General features: G+C 37.8%; 1 protein-coding gene across 1 annotated transcript; it reads right to left on the minus strand.

The window, feature by feature from the left end:
* Nucleotides 1-16,758: 16,758 nt before the first annotated feature.
* On the minus strand, nucleotides 16,759-18,929 carry LOC135674163 (AAA-ATPase At4g25835-like). The gene has a single exon (XM_065183706.1). It carries the CDS (start codon nucleotides 18,490-18,492, stop codon nucleotides 16,963-16,965), a length of 1,530 nt encoding a protein of 509 aa, XP_065039778.1. The 5' UTR covers nucleotides 18,493-18,929; the 3' UTR covers nucleotides 16,759-16,962.
* Nucleotides 18,930-19,641: the final 712 nt, after the last annotated feature.

The raw sequence follows: 19,641 nt of genomic DNA on the forward strand, positions 1-19,641 counted from the left end.
TTAATAAGTTCATGCATTCGAACAAAGTTTTGTAGTACTCAAGGATTAAGAATCCGATGTATGAATGAACCTTCTCAAATCATAATGAGAGAATAACATGCTTATCATGGAAACTTTTAGCACCAAGGCATAAAATTTTTATTTTTAAAGTAAACAAGTTATTCAATCATATCAACTTCGTATAAAATTTTCAGCATGGAATTTAAGTGATTAAGGAAAATCTAAAAATGAGGTTCAATCAACATTGATGTCCCTTACTTTGTAAATGCTCACCAAATAATACATCATGTCATAGATACCAATGGTTAAACATATCAAAGCGAGTGGCATTGTGATCAAGGTGAGTAGCATAAAGAGTTTATAACAACATAGTTTTACAACAAGACAGGAAGCAATTGTGTCCACATTTTATAAGTACATACATATGCTCATTCAGGTAGTGGAAAATTAAAATGCCTAAATAGAGAGTCAAATTGTCGATGAATTTGTTGTAGCTCAGATAGGATTTGATCTTGATAATATTCGAGCCGATTTTGTCTTTGTTCAAAGTGATCAATCCGAATCCCTATGTCTTCGATAGATGATGAAGGAGTTTGCTCAATTGGATGTGATTCCTCAAAGGGACCGGTTGGAGGAGATTGGTTACCCCTAAAAATTGGTGTTTCTAGTTTTGATTCAGGTTCAGGTTGAGGGGGATCGGTTCTTCTAGACATTCTAACCCACATACCATTTCTAAATATACATCTCATTCGATGAAGTAGATTTTTATTTATGATGCTAAATCTATCTACCTTTATAACCTCTTCGTCGGGTGGTATTGCAATATCGTAGGCATTAAGTATTCTAGTGATTATGCCACCATATGAAAGCATCATGTCTTTCTTAGATATTTCTATCATATTTTGTTGGATAAGGTAACCAAAATAGTTGTTAAATCCTTTCATAGTCCAGAACATGGTTCCTAGTTTCATTTGACTTACTTCATCATAATGGTATTGTTTAGAGAGAATGATACTAATTAGAATGTAATGAAGTATTTTGGTGTTTAATGGTAATAGATGTTCACAGCTTTTAGGAAGTACCATTAAGTTGGGATTACCAAAAATTATTCCTAAGGTATCAACATATGTGGTCCCAACTGTTTCATCATCCCATTGTCCTCTAAAATAACAACCTCTATCTTTTATTGGGATGCCTATTATATCGCAAAGGGATCTATCCATAATGGATATGTGATGTCCTAGAAGATAGGAAGATACTCTTTCTACTTCATATATATGTAGATTGTTGTAAAACAACCTAATAAGTCTAGGGTAGATGGGTTCACTTATTTGTAGGATTAGGAGAAGATCTAGATTTGCAAACCATTGAATTGGCTCTAAATCATTTAGTTCATCTAAATCAACATGCTTTCCCTTATGAACATTTCTAAATTCTATGGAAGCAAATTTTTGGGCATATAGATTTGAATCAAAAAGTGTGGAATCAAAGTTTTCTTCTAATCTCCTCTTCCCTTTGTTCCTAGAGGATCTTCTAGAACCCATAAATACTACTATTTAGGAAGATAAATAATGAGCAAGAGTGGATAATACAAAATAGAAATCAAAAGACCTCTTAGAGAATATCTTAGTTGAGATCTTCAAGAGGATGAATGATTGATTCTTGATCTTATAGGAAATAGGCAGTTTTAGGCAGCTAAAGGGGAGGAATGGAGTTGGAGGAAAGTTTAAAGCTGCAAGGAGGAGAAGAAAATGAGTTGGAGTCGGTTCTACCGTCGGCCTTAGCTCAGGTTTAAAAGGGGCAGGTTGCGGGCGGTGCAACTACCTACCACCCGTGACAGCCGGCGGTTCTACTGCCAGCTGGGCGATGCCACTGCCTACAGGCAGTGAGCACTGCTTTTAGGGGTGTGTGGGCTAATGTGGGTGTTTTTAATTTGAAGGGAGTATTTGTTTGTGAAGCACATAACCCTAATTACATAATCATGTAAAAATTCACATCACAAGATGAGAAAATTTATGCATTTATGATCAATCTTGTGAAATGCATACTCTACTCAAATGTCATATAGAGCTTATATGTCTTCAATATGTTCATGACTTACATCATACAAACTTAGCTTGCAAGACATAAGTTCATATCTTGTGAGATATAGTTGGATCCGGAAAAATTGAGGAAGGAATGTATCCGATGAATTTAGAAAATCCGAAAGATGTGTGAAGGGGAATTCATGCATAAGAGTTTATAGATTTCAAAATTTGAGGGATTAATTTAAGTGTTTATCACGCAAGATTACATCATTAACGTATGGTATATTAGTATATTTTGTAATTGATTCTATTTATCCTCTTTTTGTCATTTTAGCTAGAGAGTGTTATGAGTCATTTTGGATCTCTTGTCAAAAACCTTGAGCACCCAAAAAGCAAGATATCATCTCTTGATATCATCTCTTGTTCCTAGCTTGTGATGGTATACGTTTCTAAAAAGGATGATTTTTAGGTACTCATTTAATCTTGGGTGCCTCAAAAATTGATCTAAATTGTTTGTCATGTTGCATGGAATTTATCATGGTTCCTTTAGGAACCCAAATCAATTTTTTCGGACTAAATTTTTTGAATGGACAATGATAAGTTCTATGTCCATATTTGCAACAAAAGTTGCATTTGCTTTGGTGTGAAACATATAAGATAGGATATTTAATGAAGGTGGTTGGATTTTGGTGAGAACTTCACACAAATCCAATTCCACTTCGTTTAGGAACGTGACCCTTATTTGTAAGGATCATATTCAAAGACTTGCTACCAACCTCGAATTTCTTCAATGTGTCTTTAAGTTGCAAGTTCTCCTTTTGGAGAGTTTCTAGATCATGGCATTTCATACATGGAGCTAAACTATCATTATGTTCAGTTTTTAATTTATCAAAATTATGAATAAGAATATCATGCTCCTTTTTTAACAATTTATATTTTCTACTAATTATTTTGCATTCATCAAATAAGTCATGGAAAGTATTTAATAATTCATTAAATGATAAAACTGCATCAATTAAATTCTTACCTCCTCTTCGATGGTCATTAGGGCGTAGTGAGCAACTTGCTCGGTATTGGACTCCTCTTCTTCGGACGCGTTTGAGTCATCCCACATTGCTTTGAGTGCCTTCTTCTTTGGTGTTCTCTTCTTGGTTTGGGGACAATCACTTTTATAGTGTCCCGGCTTCTTACATTCGTAGCAAATAACTTGGTCTTTTTTGGGTTCAAATTTATTTTTAGTGTCATTTTTAAATTTGTTTCTTTTAATAAATTTTTTAAATTTCCTTGTTAGAAGTGCCAAGTCATCGTCAAAGTCCTCATCACTTGAGTTTTCTCTCAAGTGGTCTTCTAGAGTTTTAAGTGTCATATCCTTCCTGTTCTTTGGAAGGATGTCTTCTTGCTCTTCATGAGCTTTGCAAATCATTTCGTAGGTCATTAATGACCCAATTAATTCTTTAAGAGGGAAGTTGTTTAAATCTTTAGTCTCTTGAATAGCAGTGATTTTAGGGTCCCAACTCTTTGGAAGGGATCTTAGAATTTTATTGACGAGCTCAAAATCTGAAAAACTTTTACCGAGTCCTTTTAGACCATTGACGATATCCGTGAAACGGGTGTACATGTCACCTATGGTCTCGCTTGGTTTCATTCGAAAATGTTCATAAGAATATACTATAAGATTGATTTTTGGCTCTTTCACTCTATTTGTGCCTTCGTGAGTCACTTCAAGTGTATGCCAAATATCAAATGTAGTTTCACAAATCGAAATATGATTGAACTCGTTTTTATCAAGTGCACAAAATAAGGCATTCAAAGCCTTTGTATTAAGAGCAAAAGTCTTCTTCTCCAATTCATTCCAATTGATCATTGGAATAGAAGACTTTGAAAATCCATTTTCAATAATATTCCAAAGTTTAAAATCCATGGAAATAAGGAAGATCCTCATTCGGGTCTTCCATTTAACATGAGTGGACGTGTAATAGAGTGGCCCTCTTGGTTTCCGGTGTATGCCATCTCTCTTGGGTTTTAATCTGATTGAGAATTAACCTTGCTCTGATACCAATTGTTAGGATCAAGAGCACTAAGAGGAGGGGCGTGAATTAGTGCAACGGAAAACTTTCGACGATTAAAGCGACGTTCGTATGATAAAAGTATTTTTTATCAAAAATCATTTCAGAAAGTTCTTCAACTTAAGATCAAGTGAAAGTATAGTTGAAGTAAAGCAACGAAGGCAGTTTGCAGTTAAGATAGAGAGCAGAATGTAAATGCAAACTGAGATTTAGAGTGGTTCGGTCAATCTTGACCTACATTCACTTTTGGCTTTCTCCTCTGATGAGGTCACCGACATCCACTAAAGGCCTTCCTTTAATAGGCGAAGGCCAACCACCCTTTTACAGCTTTACTTCTTTTAACGGGCTTAGGAGACAACCCTTACAGATTTCCACTCCTCTCTTGAATAATCAAAACTTAGAAGAAAAGAGGGTGAAGAACTTCTAGCCTTTTACAACACTTTTAAGCTCTCAAATTCTCAGAATAAATGCAAGCTTTCGGTTTCCTTTCATGCAAGAAAGGGTGGGGTTTATATAGGCCCCAACTGGTTTGAATTTAGAGCTCAAAAGTATCATCTCCTGGATTTCTGGGGTCCTGGCAATACCACCACCATAACTGGGTGGTACTACCACCTGGCATCTGACACTGGGTGGTACTACTACTCAGTCTGGGTAGTACCACCGCCTGATAGAGCTCGAAGACCGAGCTCTAGCGGTACCACCGCCTAGCAATAATAACTACCAACGGTACCACCGCTTGACAGGGGTGGTACTACCACCTAGAATTCCTGGGAGACTAAGTCTTTTAGGCGGTGCCACCATCGGCCCTAGCGATGCCACCGCCGGCCAGGAATTCTGGGTCCGAATGGGCTGATCCATTCGGCCCAATTTGGGTATGTTCAAGGCCCAATTGGCCTCAGATTAAGTTAATGGGATCACCTCCCAATTCTAACTTAATCTACCTACTAACTACGATACTTAAGACATTAGTGCTGCAAATCATGTTCCGGTGTGTCAATCGCTTCTTCCGGCGAACATCCGACGAACCCTCGACGATGCTCCAACAGACTTCCGGCAAACTCCTGGACCTACGACGATCCTCTTGGCGAGTTCTGACGAGCTTCTTTGGCAAGCTCCTAGACTTCTCGAATTGTTCCTATAGAACCTCCGACGACCGTCCGGATTTCTGACGAACTCTCGAACCCCCAACATGATCTTGGTCTTGACTCCGGCTCAACACCTACTGCATGTCTTACTACCATCGTAGTTAATCCTGCACACTTATCTTAACATATGGATTATATAACCAAATGACAATTGACTTCATCATTAAAATCTGAGATTCAACAGAGCCACAACCGACCGACGTTATAGTACATGCACTAGCCGACTACTCAAACCCGCAAACGATGAAAGTTAGAAGTCTTCTCAAAAAATAACTGATCACTATTCTCATTGACACGGGCAGCACTAATAACTTCATAAATGGTAAGGTTACTGTCCGGATGGCCTTACTATCAAGAATTACAACAAGTTTGACGTTAAGATCACCGACGGATGGATTTTGAAGTGTGATCGTAGGTGCCCGCAGGTGAAACTATTGCTGTAGGACCAAGAGATAATTGCATATTTCTTCCTCCTCCCTCTTGATGATCATGAGGCCATGCTCAAAATTGAATGGTTGATAACATTAGGTGATGTTTTCTGAAATTTTATGAAACTAATTATAAAATTTTACAGTAAGGGGAAACAGGTGATACTGCATGGGAAACATAGGGGCGACGTAACGATGATTTGCACACAACAAATAGAGAAGGTTTTGCCTAAAGCATGCAGCGGCTTTTTGGTACAACTTGAGCAGCAAACTAAGGGAGAGCTAATAGAATTTAAAGATCCAAACCTACTTCATTTGCTTGCTGAATTTTCAGATATATTTGATGAACCGTGCAACCTACCTCCTACCCGTCGGCATGATCATTGTATATCGATTCTTCTAGGTAAACCTCCTACAAATACTTGGCTATATTAGTATCCATATCTGCAGAAGGATGAAATAAAAAAGATTGTAAAAGAGATGCTCGAAACAGGAGTTATTCGGCCAAGTTGCTGCCCCTACTCTTCACCGGTGCTCTTCGTACGAAAGAAGGACAGAACATGGCGATTATGCATTAATTACCGAGCTCCAACAGCATAACCGTCAAGGACAAATATCCTATTCCAATAGTAGATAAATTGTTAGACGAAAGAGAGCACAAATCTTCATAAAGCTAGACTTTTGATCTGGGTATCATCAAATATGAGTGTGCGAAGAAGACATACCGAAAACCACCTTTTAAACACATAATGACCACTACGAATTTTTGCTTTCTTCAATAGAAAGTGAAATATCTTGGGCATATCATATCAGAGGAAAGTGTGGCAGTGGACCCCACCAAAATTGAAACAATGTAGAACTGGCTGACCCAAAGGAACATAAAATTGCTACGTGGCTTTCTCGGTTTAATAGGCTACTATCGCAAGTTCGTAAAAAATGATGGAAAGATCAGTACACCACTTACTTTCTTGCTGAAAAAAGATGCTTTCCAATGGTTGGACAAAGCAATCACTGCCTTTGACAAACTTAAAGCCACAATGATGACAACGCCTGTACTAGCACTACTCGACTTCGGCAAGACTTTCATTATTGAAGTTGATGCCTCCGGAGTTAGAATTGGTGTTGTACTAATGCAAGATGGCTGCCCCATCACTTCTATCAGTAAGGATCTCTTTCCCATCTCAAGATGACTATTTACGATAAGGAGATGCTCACGATTGTGTATGCAGTGGCCAAATAGAGATCGTACTTGATCGGGCGATGCTTTTAAATCAAAATCGACCATAAAAGCCTAAAATATTTCTTAGACCAGAAGATATCTTTCCCCGAGCAGCAAAAATGGGTAACAAAGCTTTTTGGATATGATTATGTAATAACTTACAAAAAGGGGAAAGAGAATGTTGTTATAGATGCGCTTTCACAACTACCCAAGTAAGCTAAATTTTTGGCCATTTCACTTTTGACTAGCAACTTCCCTGAGGATATTAATAGGGAATGGCAGGAAGATCCGGAGACCAGTAAGATCATAAAAAAATTAGAGGAAGCACCAAGCTCCATGGCTTATTATAATTGGGACTTAAAAGAATTACGCTATAAGGGCACTAAATTGAAAAGGAGTACGGTGTATCACCCGTAAACCGATGGCCAAACGGAAGTGGTAAAGAAGTGCTTGGAGATAGCCCAAAGCTACCCACCAAATATGACTACCCAAGGAGAACTCCATACTCAGTCGAGTGTCATTATTGATCGACGGATCGTGACTCAACGACGATGACCCACTACTGAAGTGCTAATACAGTGGGCGAACTTACTAGCAGAATGTGCCACTTGAGAAAACTATGATGACTTGAAGATCAAATTCCCAGAATTCATATATTGTTAGCCTCGAGGACAAGACTGATTTAAAGAGGACGGGTCTGTTAGAACTATAGCTAGGAGAGTCCTAAATAAGAGGGATATTCATGTAAAACCTACGTAAGTCGACCCCTATTAAAGAGGTGAAGAGGCCGGCTAGGGTTTAGAGGTTATTTTTTAGAGAAAAATTAGGAGTTGTAAAGGAATATGAGTCTTGAGTAGGAGTCCTATTAGGAGTCTTGAGTATGAGTCTTAATTGAGTAGGAGTCTTGAGTATGAGTCCTATTATGAGTTAAGGTTTAGAAACCCTATAAATAACCATATATTCATCCTCTTTTAATAAGCAATAGATGAATCTTTTCTGTAGAGTAGCAATTTGGAGGAAGGAACCCCTATAGAGTTCCAAGGAGGTCGATCCCCTAAAGAGATCAACTCTAAGTTTAGAATATGCAAGGGTTCTATCATACTACCCAGACTAGCGGTACCACCACCTAACATTGAGTGATACCACCGCCTAATCTGATAGTACTACTACTTGACACAATCTCGGAGATTATGTCTTTGAGACTGAGCCTCTAGCAGTGCCACCGCTTGACTTAACTTTTGGGTTACTGAATGAGTCTTTCTCTTAACCCAAAACAATCCTAATTCTAGCCCAATTGGTCCTTAATTAATTTGACCTAATTACGTTATAAACTAACCCAATTATAACCTAAACCAACTCGATCTAGATAAATTATTATAAAGCATGAATCATCTATTATCTGGCATGTCATTGGTACTTTCGGTGCTTTGTTCGATCCTTCGGTGCATCGTTTTCTCCTTCGGCGTATTTCCTAATCGATATGTTGACACCCGCAACTTTTGATCTTCTTGGCGCAATATCCGATCCTTCAGTCCAATGCCCGAATTCACAGCATGAAGTCTTCTGCCGACACATCGACCGATCCTCTAGCCCGACGTCCAATCTTCTAACATGTTCAACTCCGACCCAACATCCGATTCCTCCTGCTTTAATCACTTTGCCTTTCCTGATCAAAACTAGTCATGCGTTATTCAAAATACAGATTATATCATAATATAATCAAATGATTTCATCATGATTTAATAAAACTCATCTTTCCGATATCGATTTTTATCGAAACGAAGATTTTCAGAACGGACGTGATTTTTATCGTAAGTACCGATTCACTCCCCCATCTTAATACCAATTCGATCATAACATATATTATTTTATTTTATATACTACTTTATTTCAAAAGCTTTGAACTGTATGGAACTCAGTGCTCAATTAAGAGTCTCAATGTGCTTGGACTTTAGTCCAACTTTACTTCAAGTATTATATATATAATGCATTAAATATATCATTATGGAAATGCATTAAACGTAGGTTTCAACTCTTTTACAAAATCATGTGCATATACAAAAAGAAAAAAGAATCAAACAACCTAATATAGACCGTCAAGAGTGCAAATTATACATCTCAAGCTGCCATCCCTGGCAGAATCTTGGCTTTTGGCAGCTTCAACCTGATGGTGGACATCCCTATCTCAAGGTAGCACTCTGAGCAGAATTTGTTATTATTACGCCCTGCCACATCTGTTCCAAAAGGGATATGATTCATGCCCAAAGAAAAAAGAACTGGTGAATTGATGGTTTCATATAAGATATGCCAATCATGTGTTGTACAAGCATTGGATACCCTGAACTCATCAACAGTATGTGAAGAAAGAATCCACTTGGAATGATGAGTTCATGCGAACAAGAAGAACATGATACTCATGGCCAAGGATTGGATTGATGATGAGGAACTCCATTAAACTGCTGTCTCCCAACAGGCTTTCATGGTTGTGGCCTCAGCCCTGAGTTTCCATTCCATAACACGGTTCAAATGCATATCCATTTGGCCTTTTGAAACTTTTCCTTGATTCTTTGGTTGAAAAAGAAAATTATTATTTGAAACATCACAACGAGATTCGATAAGATAATCGATTCATTATTTTTTTTAGTCTAAACTACTAATCTAATATGTTTGGACCAAATTAGCAGTAGTGCTCATTAGAATATAATACAAGATATTATAATCAGTCCAAAACTACTAACCTAATATGTTTGGACCAAATTAACAATAGTATTCTTTAGATTATGATACAAGGTCTTATAATCTTTTTCATTCAAAACCTTAACATCATCGTCAAAATTCATCATAATCTAAAATTCAAATCTTAATATAAAACATATGAGACTTAATATAATGATAATCTTTGATACGCTGTGCTCTTTATCACAATCAGAGTAATTATTTTCTACTTGTACAATGTTAACTTTAATATTACTTATCGATTCATTGAAATAATTAATCTATTAACTTATGAAGCTTGAATCATCGGTTCAAAATCATTAAATTTAAATTTATAATAATATACTTATTTAATTATTATAAGACAATTGAAGTCATCTCATACTTTGAATATGAGATTAAACTGTAGTATTATGAAAATATCTTGATTTTTAAAATGTCCTGCCACCTTGTAAACATTTGTTTAGCTGTGATTGAATCACAAGTTTGTACCGTACACTTCCGAGGCGTATACAGCCCCCACCTTGATTTGGAATACTTCAAGATGAGCTCTGGCATTGTGCTGTTCTGAGGAGCAGAAAAGAACTGTTTCTCAGGAGGCATTTGATTAGCTGTGAGGAAGACTACTGCCCTCCTATCATGTGAACCATATCTCTCCAAACAGAGAATGCAATGGTCATAGCTTGCAACATCTCAAGCTTGTCCTCTTATGAGTCAGTTTTTGGTGATAGTAAAAAACTGAGGAAGAGGAGTACACCCACCATGCCTCCCAAACAGTGTCTTGAGCTTGGAACTTTTCAGGCTTGTCCTCTTATGAGTTTGGTTTCGGTGATGTCCATAAGAGCAGTGGATAACTATTGTGCTTTGGCTTCTAAATGCACTGTTGATCTGTGAGGAAGAAGAGGATCATCAAGCTTGTCCTCTTATGGGTTGGGAATTGGTGCTCTGGTTGTGTTGTTCAGAGCACAACAGCAGCAGCAGCAGCAGGGAACTGCTCTGGATAATAATGCTCTGGCTGCTACAAGTACTGCCACCTTTCCAGCAATGAGTTCTGCAGCTGTGAGTGATTCCCATCATCATATCTGTGACACAAGAGGACAGAAGAATCTGCTCTGGCTGCCATCAGGTACCATGCACAATTTCCTGTGTCTCACTTTCCCACCTCCGGCAGCAGCAGCAGGGATTCTGCAATGTATGTGCTTCCCACATGAGACGACGATCTATATACGTCTCTCTCTGTCTCAACTCTGCTGACTGAATGCTGGAAACCTTTATTTGCAACACTTGTCGATCTGTGATGTGAGTTGGATTCCAAATGGTGCATATTATTCCATGTGATGAACAGAGGCAGATCATGTGAACCATGTTCAGGGATGCAACTTGAGTCTGGCTGCACCTGACTCATTCCATTGATTACCTGAGTCAGCTTAGAAAAAGAGATATGCATCTTGTAACATACAAGACTTTCATCAATGCAGTGACTTGGTGGTGCACTGCAAATGTGGAAGATATCCTTCTTGACTTTACTTGATTGAGATTCAACACAATCCTAAGAATGAATTCGGAATTAGTTCTTTTATAGACCTACAAGCTTAATACGTGAAGCTACATAAATTTTGTAAGCTACATTGAGATTCATGTTAAATATTTTATAAAAAGATCATACAATACAAATGAAACATGTATCTCGATAAAAGATCACAAATGATGAGAACCACCAATGTTGTGATAATTTTTTTATATCGAATATAAATTAGAGAGAAGAAAGAGAAGAATCTATACCATCATCAATAAATTTTCTATTTATACCTTCATATCCTACTCCTATAGTTAGAGAAATATTCTTCGGATCATTAATAGTTTAAAAAATATTTTTTATTATGATTCGTCGTGACATGACAAATTCAATCATCCTATTTTATCATTTCTATCAAGTTGACTTCGTGTGTTAGTTTTTGATAGGATATCGAACATTATCCCTATCATAATTCTAGTGAAAGGATGAAAATTATCCCTATCACAAATCAAGTGGGAGGAGATGAGATGGTTGAAAGTTTACAAGCCAATTGAGGAATTAAAATGAGTGAGGTGAGTGAGCCATGCTGCCAAAGGCCAAGCTTTGGCAACAAGTCTATGTATCCAGTGACCAAGAGACAGAAACTTTAACCCTAGATGTTGAGGGCTTTTTAAGCTTTTTGAATCTGTTAGCACAAGACAAGTCCATGGTCACTTTCATGTCCTTGCTCAAACAGTTGGGATCCTTCTTTCTCTGATATGCATCTTTAAAAAGTGAGGGCAAGATGGCCTCAAAGTTTGCAGACATCTCTGTCAACTAAATCTTGAATGATATGCCTAAGAATCAACCACCAGCAAAACAAATGCCACTATCAGTACCTTGTGGTCATACCATGGGGAGGAGAAAGATTGACCATGGTGGAAAGAATGAGAGATTCAAGCTAAACTAAGTCAGCCAGGCATATGGGCAGCTCTTCCCTTGCAGGCCAACACACCTTTCCATGATGGAGCTGAGGAGTTGCTGCTTTGCTTTCACTAAGTGATGCCACATAGATCACTTAGCTACCGAGGAAAGCTGGACCCAAGAGTTCAAAAGGAAGTCTAAAGAAAGTGGGAATGAGATAGTTTGGAGTGCCTCAAATCCATCAGCAAAATTGGGTTGTCCGTGAACTGCCCTCTATCCGATGGTATTGATCACTTGATCTCGTATCAGATGATTTGTATCGGACGGTAATGATTGAAATCTGATCGTTGTCGACTTGTACCAATCGATAATGATTGGATTTTGATAATTACCAATCAAAGATTGAGATTGCCTTATTTTAAACTATCAATTTGACTGAGACTTTTTAAACCCTTTTCTCTCTTCTCCATCAATTCATTTCACTCTCTCGATCTCTTAAAACTCTCTCAAACTCTTTTTCACTCATCTCTCTTATTATCATTTTTTTTTTTCTCCTAAACTTCATCTCTCTCTTATTATCATATTTTTTTTCTCCTAAACTCGATAAAACTATTATTTATAGATTTGATCAAATTTAGAAGGCTAATTTGAAAGGATTAAAATAAAAAATATTTTAATCAAGAAGTATGTATTCTATTTCTATATTTTTATTGATTTATGAGATGATTAAGCTTATTCTATGTGGTGTATGACTTATTGTCTAATATGTTACTTAATATATTTTTGATGATAGAATAATATTAATTAGAGAGTAATTAAAGTTTTTAATATATGATTAATATATTTAATATTAATTTTTTAAATTAGATATTTAATAGTATGCCTTGATGTATCATTGGTATACCTCAGTACGTACCGTACCGAGCAAGATATTATGATACATTGATATGGATCAAAATTATAAAAAAATAATAATAACGAGTTTTTATATGTTTGTCATTGTAAAAGTTAGAAAATAAGATATTTATGCTTATAAATTTAAATATAGTAAAGGTATACTTTGTATATCAAGATCCTCCATATAAATCACTTTTATTAATATCTATAACGAATAAGGTTAATTAAATATTATTTAGTTTAAACTAATGCAACAATAGTAAAGTTGTTATGTCCCAATTATCCGCAACCAACTAAATGAATCTTTTATGGTCACTAAGCTATGTGACAAAAAAAATTAATTAATTAAATTAAGTATATTTAATTTTTTATTTATAATTATTAGTAAAAATATTGTTAGGACTTTCTTTAGCTCTTCTCTTACCACATTAGCATTCTCATTTGCCTGATAATTTTTTATATAATACTTTTATTAAGAAGAGTTCATCCCTGGTAGTAAAGGAAGTTCAAAGAAAGTGGAACGAAATAGTTTGAAGTGCCTCAAATGCATAATCTTAATTGGGCTTTGGAAGATATGATGACTATATTGCTCCTTTTTTATTTTTAATGATAAGAAAATAATAGTTGAAAATAATATATTTGTACTTACAAATTTTACTGTAGTATATGAAATACTTCAAATATTCAGACCTTGGGCATCCATCCAAAAAAAAAAAAAGGTTAATTATTTCTAGTATGACAAGCGTAAATTATAGATTTTTTTATCAGCATAACAAGGACTTAAAGTTTAATAATGTCAATTGAAAATTTTAACAAATAATTAAGTAATAACTAACAAAAATTAGCATTATCAATGTTAATCCCAAGTTCCAATGAAAAAAGTAAAGGATTGTGTTATGTAGATTATATTAGATCTTATGAATATAGATGTTAATCAATTTTAATATAGAGCTAAATCATTATCGAAGATAACGTAAAACACCTTCACCACTTAGGTATCCTGAAATGCAAACATTAGATTATCTGAAAATGATCTATCACATCGATGCCTAGATGTGATGTCATATAAGTAAGAGTTCTCTCATTGTTTTGGATCAATATGAGTTAAAAAGTTTGTCCACGAAAAAAGTTACTATTTTAGAATATAAGAATACCTTTAAAAAAAGATTAGAATTGATAGATAAAATAATTAAAAGAAGGATAAATATTATTTTCTTACAAGAGACTAAGTGAATAAGAAAAAAAATTGAAAAGATTAATAATAATATATTTAGAATTTAATATACTAAAAAAGTAAAGATAAAAATGATGTAGAAAATATTGTCGATAAGGATCTTAAGAAAAATATTATAGATTAAAAAGATTTGAAGAAATAATTATAATTCTAAAATTTGTCATATATATATATATAATGTCAAACGAAATTATATTTTTTATATTTTAATGCAAGACCACCATTAGCTAATTATCAACAATTAACATCACATAATCATTATCATTATTATCTCTTACTCTTAAGAGTTACACACTATGATAAATTTTTGTTGTTGTTTCAAAAGAATAAATGGTAAAGATAGATTTATCAACCAAATTAGTTAACACATTTAAAATTCATCGAATAAAGTTTTAAATCCTAAATTTAATGCAAGTGAGTACACTTATATTAAAAATTTGTGAGATGAAGTTTTTTAGACTTTAGCAAGTGAGGTGGAAAAAGAGAGAGAGAGAGAGAGAAAGAAAAAGAAAGAAGAAAACGATACAAATGAGAACTCGTACAACGAATGCCTCACTGGATTACATATATCGAAAGCTATCCAACAACCGACACTTCTCATGGTGGAACATGAACACGTCTCCTTTGTCTCAAACTTGCCAAGTGTAAAGAATTTAATATGCACACAATATATGGTCTCATCTCTTGTGTAGAATTTATCCAAACCCAAAGGACATACTTACCATATGGATAGATCCCAAGAATCGAATTGTAATAAATTATTTTTTTCTTAATATTTGTATAGTGTTGAGATGAATATAAGTATCAAAATATAATATCATTTAGTCGAGTCCACCGCACTTACTTCCTGGATGCTTCCTTCCAGTAGTAACTCACCAAAAGGAGATTCAACGACAAAACTAAAAATTAAAGTTTCATATTTTGAATCATACCTCCTCGTGTTAATTACTTGTTGAAATTTTCTTCTCTACTTTATGCTTACATGATAGATCTGATTGATCAAAGCTCTACCCGAAGAGTCATAATTACTTTGAAATATTAATCATATTAAAATATTTATAAAATTTGAGGCTTGAATATTTCAGTTTGAGAATAAGCAAGAAAAAAATCCGTTAATATGTGAGTCTAGCAACATCATCATATTAGGCAAAAAAAGAAGAAGCAGCATCCTAAATCTTGTTGTCCCCTCCTCTCGCTTTCTCTGTGTTCTTTTACATCATTTAGATAATTCTTTACATTGTACTCAAAGGAGCTCATAGACGGGCAACGTTGGACTTTGGAGTATGTCGGCAAGCTTTGTTAGCCTGAGACGACCACATGTGGCGTGTCCATGCCATGCCATGCTGCACTTTGTGCCAAACAAGACTGTGGCTGTTTTCATGCTCGGCTTTCATGAGCTATTTTGTTTCTTTGTTTTCTTTCGTGATCTCATTCCTCTTGAAATCAATTTAATCTTTTCGATCTTACATGTAAGACAACTATCTCATTCCTCTTTGTTTTCCTTTTTTTTTTTGGGGGTCATCTCATTACTCTCAAATCAATTTAATCCTTTCAATCTTACATATAATTGCATAATTAAGACATTATGATATATCGTTATCATCAAACTTTTTCTTTCTTTTTTTTTAGTGATCTCATTACTTTTGAAGTCAATTTAATCTTTTCGATCTTACAAGTAATATAAAAGTCAATATCAAATAATTAAGACATTACGGCTTGTTGTTACCATCAACATTACACATCGATACGAGTCTTCTCTCCTTTTTATTTTTCTTTTACTTTTGATCTTTCTTTTATATCATTCTTTGTTTTCTTCTAACGTTTTATAGGATTTATATGAAATAAATTGCAAAGATTCTTACTTGATCAAACTTCTAATTTACCATTTACTTCCAATTTTTTTAATTTAAGAATGCATTATAAGGTAAGGTAAACTTTTTTAATAATATATTAAAAATATGTTAATGAGATAAGAATATTGAGCTGAATATGTGGAGTTATTATGAAATACAGAAAAAAAAAATATTCATGAATAACTAAATATCGTTTCGATTTAGGATAAGATGAAAGAGACTTATTTAAGAGGGCAAAGATACGTGTTTGGAAGACCTATGGATGTGTTAATTAAAAAAAATAAAATAATTAATATTGATGATAAGAAGAGAGACAAAAGGAAGCTTAACGAAAACTATAAATAAAAATTTAAATATTCTAAATTTAATTAAACATATAACTTATTACCACGATAAAAAATCTATATACCTGATTTTAAATAATTAAGACTTATGACTTACTATTATATTGTAAGACAAAGAATTACATAGGTAAGAAACTAATGGATACTTTTTCTTCTTTCAAATACAATAACACATTCAAACATGAATTGATTTATATCAATACATTCAAATATCTGACATGTGTCAACGTTATCTTGTTTACCGGCAATTTAAGTGCATGGAGCAGCAGCATGGAGAAGAGCAACAGGAATCCCTCCTCATGATCCATGGGACTGTGTGCCCAATCTTTAATCCCCGGAGCAAGGAGGATCCAAGGAACTACTGTTCCTCAAAAGCTCATCGAGAACAAAAGAAAGGAAGACTGATGCATGTGGCAGTAGTAGCTTTGGCCATTGGATATATAGCAAGATGTGAAGCACAGTAGTCGTAGTAGTAGTAGTAAGCATGGATAACATGTTGGGAGATCAAAGTAGCTCATCAATCCCCCTCCTCTTCTTCCTCCTTGTCTTCTTTTACATGGCAATTGGAGAGCAAGATGTGAACCATGGATCACATGTTGAGATTAATGGACTCCATCAATCTTCTTCTGCCCCCTTGTCTTCTTTTGCATTGCAACTGTGCATCAATTGTCCAGTACTCTCCTTGGGGCTCTCCAATGCCCTCTTCTCCTGCTCTTCCTCCTCCTCCACCACCTGCTCGCTCAAACTCCTCTTCCTCTCCTTCTTCCTCCGCTCGACGCGGGCCTTCAGAGCCTCCAGCAGCTCCGCCGCCGCCTCGCGCCTCACCCGCCTCCGGTTCTTTATCAGGATCTCACTGACATCCGCCGGAGTTATCTCGGCCTCGTCCACCACCTCCGCCAACTCCCACATCAGTTCGTCGTTCTGCTCGCCGTCTTCCCATCCTAGGTAGTTCTTCATGAGGATCTTCAGCGCCTGGAACGAGCAGTAGCTCATGAACACGTGCATGTCCATCCTCCCCGACCGCACCAGCGCCGGGTCGAGCTTCTCGATGTGGTTGGTGGTGAACACGAAGATCCGCTCGCTGCCGCAGCACGACCACAGCCCGTCGGTGAAGTTGAGCAGCCCCGACAGGGTTATTGTCCTGGCGGCGCCGCCGCCGTCCTCCGTCCCGCCGGTGGGTCTCAAGTCCGATGGCGGCTCACACGACGGGACCGGCTTCTTGGAGCTCCTGTTGGTGAGATTGACGGAGCAGTCGATGTCTTCGATGACGATGATCGACTTGGAGGTGGTCTTCATCAGGAGCTTTCGGAGCTCGGAGTTGGTGTGCACCTCAGTGAGCTCGAGGTCGTAGACGTCATAGCCGAGGTAATTGGCCATGGCAGCGATCATGCTGGACTTGCCAGTGCCGGGCGGGCCGTAGAGCAGGTATCCGCGCTTCCATGCCCGGCCGGTCTTCTCGTAGAAGGCCTTCCCTTGAGCGAAGTCGTTGAGGTCGGCCATGATGAGCTCCTTCCTCGCGGGATCCATGGCGAGGGTGTCGAAGGTGCTTGGATGCTTGAAGGGGACTGACTCCCACGGGAAGCCGCGGGACTCCATGGAGCCGCCGCGGGAATTGGTGTACAGCAGCCGGTCCTGGTTCCGGCGGCGGAGTTCGGTGGCGGTCTCCATGATGTGGTCGAGGTACGCCGGGAGGAGGAGGGGCTTGTCCTTCTTCTTGATCCGGAGGGTGAAGCTGCGCTTCTCCTCAGGAAGCGGTCTCCAGGAGAAGGTCTGCGACTGGCGCTGCGTGACGGCGTGCTCCCAGGTGGCGCTGGCGCCGCGGAAGCTGTCCACGAGGCGGTCGTTGTTGGCGAGGCCGAAGGTGAAGGCGGAGGAGTTGAGGCTGCGGGAGAGGCTCAGCCGGGAGGACGCCATAGAGGCCGACCGGCTGAGGTACAGCTGCACCGCGTGGTACAGCTCATTGGTGTTCACGCCGTCCGTCTCCGTGATGTCGAAGTAGCAGTACGTGGAGAAGCAGCGGAACAGGCGGTGGAACAGCTTCGCCGCCGCGAACCACAGTTCCGGCGGGAATACCGCGTGGAGAATGCTCTGGAAAAAGGCGAACACGCCCATGATCGAGGCCAGGGAGGTCCACACCTCCTTCATATCTCCCCCTCCCCTGTTCTTCCCCTGTTCCCTCCTCCCCTCACCTCCAACAAAAAAGCTTCCTTTCTTATCGCTTTCTTGCTTACACCAACAAAAAGACGGAAAGTAGTTTAGATTCTTGAATCGATTCTTGGAATAACGCAACAGATTTCTGGATCTTGATTGGACGTCTCCACCCTCCGTTCCTTCCTCTGTATTGCCCTACTCTGTTTCAAAGGGAAGAAGAGAGGAAGGGGGAGAGGACAAAGTAAGACGACAAGGAAAAATAAGATTGCTTTGAAGCAAGAAGAGGTTGGGGAGAGGATGTATTTATAGAGGGAAGCTTCACCCTCTTTCTTGCTTCCCGAGCTTTTGTGCGACTTCAAAGATGTGAGAAAAAGACCATGGCAGGACCTGTGGAGATTTAGTAGGCCACACCTGCAAACAGCAAGGAATAAATAATCATGCATGCACATAAATGCTATCACTCTTGTGAATCGTATCACGGTTTCTTCACCTCAGCATCATCGACTCATATTACTAATGCGTTCATCGAGGATTCTCTTCTCTTACATCTTAGCTGTTAGCAGCATGGCCTTTCAAATCAATCGGTGGGACTGATATCATCAACAACAACATCTATCGCGCGCTCTCTCTCTCTCTCTCTCTCTCTTCATTCAATGCCTCCTCCTTCCCTTACCCTCATCAGCAACCAGCAGGGGAGTTCTTTCCCGGCTTCTGCTCATCGATTTCCACATGCAGCAAACACAGATTGCAGGTGCAAGCAAACAAGGCAAGTAAGCCTCGCTTCGCAAGCAATCCACACAGGGAAGCGAAGGGAGCTTCAAACAAGGATGAAGCATGCTCGACGCAGCTCGACATGAACAGGCACGCTTCCCAACATCATGGAGTCCGATGTCCTATGCCTTCTACGCTTCCTATAAACCCTAACCAGCCATTGGATCGTGGATTCATCAGCAAATGGTTCTCTCTCTTGTGTGTGTTTCTAGTTTACGTTGCTGCATTCTGCCATGGCATGCACGTACTCCGAGCTTATAACATAATCTTACTTTACAGAAAAGAATCGAATCTACTGCGAGCAGCTGAAGGCAGTAAGATGCAAGAGGTTGAAGAAGAGGCAGAACAACTCACATGTGAGTCCAAAGTTTC

This window comes from Musa acuminata, chromosome BXJ1-5 (genome assembly GCF_036884655.1).
Source record: "Musa acuminata AAA Group cultivar baxijiao chromosome BXJ1-5, Cavendish_Baxijiao_AAA, whole genome shotgun sequence".
In the NCBI taxonomy this organism is placed as follows: Eukaryota; Viridiplantae; Streptophyta; class Magnoliopsida; order Zingiberales; family Musaceae; genus Musa; species Musa acuminata.

Coding starts and splice junctions, on each gene's coding strand:
- LOC135674163 (XM_065183706.1), bottom strand. CDS start 18,492: ATGAAGGAGGTGTGGACCTCCCTGGCCTCGATCATGGGCGTGTTCGCC.